Source organism: Entamoeba dispar, genomic scaffold, assembly GCF_000209125.1.
Source record: "Entamoeba dispar SAW760 scf_1105229460317 genomic scaffold, whole genome shotgun sequence".
In the NCBI taxonomy this organism is placed as follows: domain Eukaryota; phylum Evosea; order Mastigamoebida; family Endamoebidae; genus Entamoeba; species Entamoeba dispar.
The window spans coordinates 1-4,716 of record NW_001854132.1 but is presented as its reverse complement, the minus strand read 5'-3'; the positions used below and the strand labels follow the sequence as shown (position 1 = coordinate 4,716).

Genomic DNA, 4,716 nt, shown 5'->3' with positions numbered 1-4,716 from the left:
ATTCTTATTTTTCTCTTCTTTCTAATTATCTTTCTTATATTTCTAATTTTTCATTATTATACTTTCTTTATATTATTTTATGTTTATCTTCTAGTTAAATTACATTCATTTTATTTCTATTTTCTTAAAATTATTTCTATTCTTGTTTTTATTGTTTCTTCTATTTCTTTGTTTGTTGTTTGTTTATTTTATCTATTTATTGTTTTCTGCTTCTTCTCTTTTGATTTTTTCTATTTCTATTTTCTTTATTTCTCTTATTCTTTATTAAAACATCAATTGTTTTATTTATTTCAATTCATTATTACTTTATTTCATTATTATAATTTCTTGTGGTTATTCTTTAATTCTTTTCTTCATCTTTTAAAATATTCAATTTGATGATATTATTGATTTATTCAAAATAACTTATACTCATTCATTAATGTGTTAGTTATTATTATGTTGTGTATTTATAAAAACATTCATTTCTTATTTATTTGTTGATGATTGTTAATGATATTATTTAATACTCTAATCAATCAATTTATTTATATCATAATTCTACTATTATTGTTAATATTAATTTCACTTAATGAACACAATTATCTAAAACAACACTAAATTCACTCATTGATATTTGTGTATTAATTGATATTAATGATGAACATATTTTAAAACAACACTTCCTTATTTTAATACTTAATATTGTTAATAATTTCTTGTTATTCTAAAATATTATTTAAAATTACTATTTATCAAGTGATTTAACTTCTGTTAGTATTCTATTTCATTACTTATTTCTATCTTCTATTGTGTATTCTATATTTTAAATATATTTCATTCTTCTTTTTATTTTAAATATGTTGAATTTAATATTTATTTATTCTTCCATCATCAAATATTTCATCATATTTATTATAAATATGAAATGTTTCAATATTATGAAATAATTTTCCTTGAATAATGATTTAAATGAAATAGATTAAAATGAAATCGTTCCATATTTCCTTGAAATCTTTTAACTCCAATTTCTAAATTAATAAAATCATTAATATCATTAAAATACATTGATGTTATCATTATTTCATTATATCATATTCTTCTTTTTCCAATTATTCCTTTATTGATTTTATTATTATATATTATTCTTTTGATATTTATTATCATTTCTCTTTCTGATGAATATTCTGAATATTCTTCTTTTTCTATTATTTCTATTATTGTTTTAATATATGTTTCTTCGTTGATTTCTTTATATCTCCATCTTTTTGTGTTTATTTTGTTTTCTTTTTCTTGTTTTATTTTATTATTTATTATTATTCCTTTCTCTTCTTTTTCTTCTGTTGTTATTCTATTGATTTCTTTATTTCCTTCTATTCTATTGTTTGTTCTTATATTATTTATTATTCTTATTTTTATCTTATCTTTTTCTTTTTTAATATTTCCATATATTATTTCTGTATTTTCTATGATAAGAATTGGTGTTTCGATGTTATATGCTTCTGAAAGTATTCTTTCAATTATATGATATTTCCGTATAATTTGTACATTATTTAATCTTCCCAGTTTTGTTGAATTTTCTATTCTTCTTTCATTTCCTTGACTTGTTCCATTAGGAATACAAATGATTGTTCTTTCATTCTCTCCTTTCTTTTCTACTTCTTTCTTAATATTATTGAATATCATTGTTAATTTACTCTCTGGTTTAATCATCATTTCTATTCCTTTAATATTTTCTTTTCTAATTTTCACATTCTTCTCATCATTGGAAATGATTTCTTCAATTATTTTCTTTTCTTCTTCTTTTAAATATTTCATTCTATCAATTCTTTCATATCCATTTCCATCATACAAATACACATTCATTTCATCATATTCAATATCAATTATCATTGTTATTGTTTTACGTTTCATCTTTTATCTATTTTTAAGTTCATTAAATTTTGATTTTTATAACATTTTAATATTTTAATAATGTATTATATTATTTTATCATTTCATACATCAAAACTATAAAGTAATAAGAATGAAATTATAATTATCTATTTATTCATTGATTTTAAAAGATATGAAATAATATTCTGATTAAAATGGTAAACACAAAACAGAAGAAATGCAATGATAATATATTTCATTGAATAATTTGAATAACTTGATTAGATAATAAATTAAATAAAATGATTAAGTTTATTTCATTACTCTCATTTATCATTTTATCATAACTTTTATAAACTGAAAACTATAAAATTCATATTATCATTATTTGAATGATTAACATATAATACTGTTATTTAATTATTGTTGTTAAATGAAATTAAATGAGATATACATGAAAGATGAAAATAATAAGATTTGAATATTATCTATATGATAAATAGAAGAAATGAGAATGAAATCATGAGAATAAAGAATTAAGAAATTGATAGAAGAATTCATAAAAAACTACACAACACAGTATAAATTAATTAAATATTGATAGATTGTTTTATATTGTTCAACCAGATGGAGAATACATCATTCTTGTTTTTAGTTAACTTTATGAAATGGTTGTGATAGAGACATTATTTCATGATATCCATTATATTTTTAATTACAAAATTGTTGACTTTTTATATTGTAAATTTCGACTTTTAATTCTTTAACTAAATTAGTGCCATGTGTATTTATTAGCTCATTTATTGAAATTACTTTGAAATATCTTTATTTTATTTCTTATTTCTTTAATTTTTTTTATCAGTTTAGTTTATTTATGTAGTATAAGAATGTAACGAAAATCATATAGAAATAAATATACACCAACAAATAGATTTAGAAGATATTATCATGATATAACTACAATATATTAATGAAATAATATCCATAATCACTTTAATAATAATTATCATAATTATACATATAATATCATTTATAAATAAACACAATTATAATAAAAAAGAAAAGTAATTAATATAACCACAAATACCATAATACAGGTAAAATGTTTAATCAATATTATTATGAGAATAAACAAGGTAAAAGATATAGAAGCAAAAGATATTACAAGAAAAGACAATGAAGGAGAGACAAAAGAAAACAAGAAAATAATACAAAAATGATGAAGAGATTTAAAGAAATAGAAAAGATAGTGAAAGAAAAACAAAAGAAGAAATAATAAAAGAAGAAATAATAAATGAAAGAATACAAGAACAAGAAACAGAAGAATAAAGAATAATAGAAAGATATGAAAAAGAACAAATTGAAATAGAATATGAAAAAGAAATAAAGTGAAAAAGAAGAGATAAATAAATAATGAAGAAAGAACAAATGAACAACAGAACTAGAAGAAAATAAGATAAAAAGTTATTATTATTATGATTAAATATAATAAATATTAAAATGAAAATTAGATATTACAGAAATTAAAGAGATAATAGAAGAAAGAGGAATAAAGATAAATAAAGAAGAGTATGTATAGAAATGAATAAAAGAGCAAGATGAATAGATGAAAGAATCAAGAAAAAGAAAATATAAATAACAATAAATATAGTGAATAATAACACACCAATTGAACACATAATATTAAATTATATTATAAATAAAAATATACAAATTGATAAACATGAATTAATAATTTAATATATCTGGAGATGTGATAAATTAAAATATCAAATAAATATAAGAATGATGAATAAATAGAGAATAAAACAAGAGAAAATAAAATGAAATTAATATTTAATAAAAATGAAATTGATAAATTCAAAATAAGAAATTAAAATAATAAAATGTTCATTGTATTGAATCAACAAATAATTAATAAAAAGTAAACATATCATAAAGAACTAGACATTTATGATGTGTTGGTAATTGTAACATATATAAGAATAACACCATTACTAATAACATAAAATATTCGATATATTTCGTTATATATAACAAAAATGATAAATTACAAAAATAACTCAAAAACTCAAAAATAAGAGAGAAAAAAAAAGAAAATACAATCGAATAAATAAAAAGAAATAATATTTAAAGGAAGAATGAACTGAAAATAATAATAAATGGCAGCTAATCTCTCATTCCAATTTCAATATTCAAAAACAAGTAGAGGAAAATGTAAGACATGTGGTGATGTTATTGAACAAGGAGAAATAAAAGTAGGTAGAGAAACTAAATCAAGATTCCATGATGGAATAGAAGTACAATGGAATCATCTTGAATGTATAGAAAATAAATATAATTTCAAAAGTACTCCATTATCAACAATGAAAGGATGGGAAAAACTTAGATGGGATGATATACTTCATATTAAAACAATTGTAGAAGATGATGTTCCAATTGCAACAGACAAAATAGAAAAAATAAAAAAAAAGAATGAAAGATTTTGGAAGGCAAAAGATAAATTAAGTGAAGTACAAGCAAAATTACTCAGAGAATTATTAACAGAAAATGGAATTATTTATGGAGAAAAAATTGATAATGAGATATTGTATGATGCAGCAGCTGATATGTTAGAATTTGGAGTAATGGAAGAATGTCCACAATGTCATGAAAGAAAGTTAGAGAATCATATTATTAACATTGTTTGTCGTGGTAATATGACTGAATTTGTAAAGTGTGATTACAAACAAATGATATTGATTCAATTAAAAGATATAAAGCAAGTATAGTGAAAAGTTTCTGGATAGATAAGAAAAAATCTTATCTTGTTGGGTATTTCCAGATGACTATCCTACTGAATCATTTTGTGGATCTAATACT

At 19.8% G+C, this 4,716-nt stretch overlaps 3 protein-coding genes across 3 annotated transcripts, besides 17 other annotated features; 2 read left to right on the top strand and 1 right to left on the bottom strand.

The window, feature by feature from the left end:
• Nucleotide 1: 1 nt before the first annotated feature.
• Nucleotides 2-190: a microsatellite.
• Nucleotides 105-263: a microsatellite.
• Nucleotides 148-319: a microsatellite.
• Nucleotides 214-361: a microsatellite.
• A 305-nt stretch (nucleotides 362-666) lies between these two features.
• Nucleotides 667-735: a sequence feature (AT_rich).
• A 29-nt stretch (nucleotides 736-764) lies between these two features.
• Nucleotides 765-861: a microsatellite.
• A 162-nt stretch (nucleotides 862-1,023) lies between these two features.
• Nucleotides 1,024-1,204: a microsatellite.
• EDI_203060 (uncharacterized protein) lies at nucleotides 1,072-1,893 on the bottom strand (the record flags this gene model as incomplete). Its single annotated transcript, XM_001737070.1, has 1 exon — nucleotides 1,072-1,893. The coding sequence occupies one exon, from the start codon at nucleotides 1,891-1,893 to the stop codon at nucleotides 1,072-1,074; it is 822 nt and encodes a 273-aa protein (XP_001737122.1).
• Nucleotides 1,253-1,417: a microsatellite.
• Nucleotides 1,894-1,914: 21 nt separating the features above from the next.
• Nucleotides 1,915-1,972: a sequence feature (AT_rich).
• A 550-nt stretch (nucleotides 1,973-2,522) lies between these two features.
• Nucleotides 2,523-3,074, top strand: EDI_203050 (uncharacterized protein; the record flags this gene model as incomplete). The annotated part of the gene is made up of 3 exons (XM_001737069.1): nucleotides 2,523-2,595; nucleotides 2,631-2,715; nucleotides 2,915-3,074. The coding sequence occupies 3 exons, from the start codon at nucleotides 2,523-2,525 to the stop codon at nucleotides 3,072-3,074; spliced, it is 318 nt and encodes a 105-aa protein (XP_001737121.1).
• Nucleotides 2,524-2,714: a repeat region.
• Nucleotides 2,808-2,912: a microsatellite.
• Nucleotides 3,020-3,196: a microsatellite.
• Nucleotides 3,106-3,279: a microsatellite.
• A 62-nt stretch (nucleotides 3,280-3,341) lies between these two features.
• Nucleotides 3,342-3,504: a microsatellite.
• Nucleotides 3,505-3,550: 46 nt separating this feature from the next.
• Nucleotides 3,551-3,740: a microsatellite.
• Nucleotides 3,611-3,742: a microsatellite.
• A 147-nt stretch (nucleotides 3,743-3,889) lies between these two features.
• Nucleotides 3,890-4,017: a microsatellite.
• Nucleotides 4,017-4,625, top strand: EDI_203040 (poly [ADP-ribose] polymerase, putative; the record flags this gene model as incomplete). Its single annotated transcript, XM_001737068.1, has 1 exon — nucleotides 4,017-4,625. One exon carries the CDS (start codon nucleotides 4,017-4,019, stop codon nucleotides 4,623-4,625), a length of 609 nt encoding a protein of 202 aa, XP_001737120.1.
• Nucleotides 4,626-4,716: the final 91 nt, after the last annotated feature.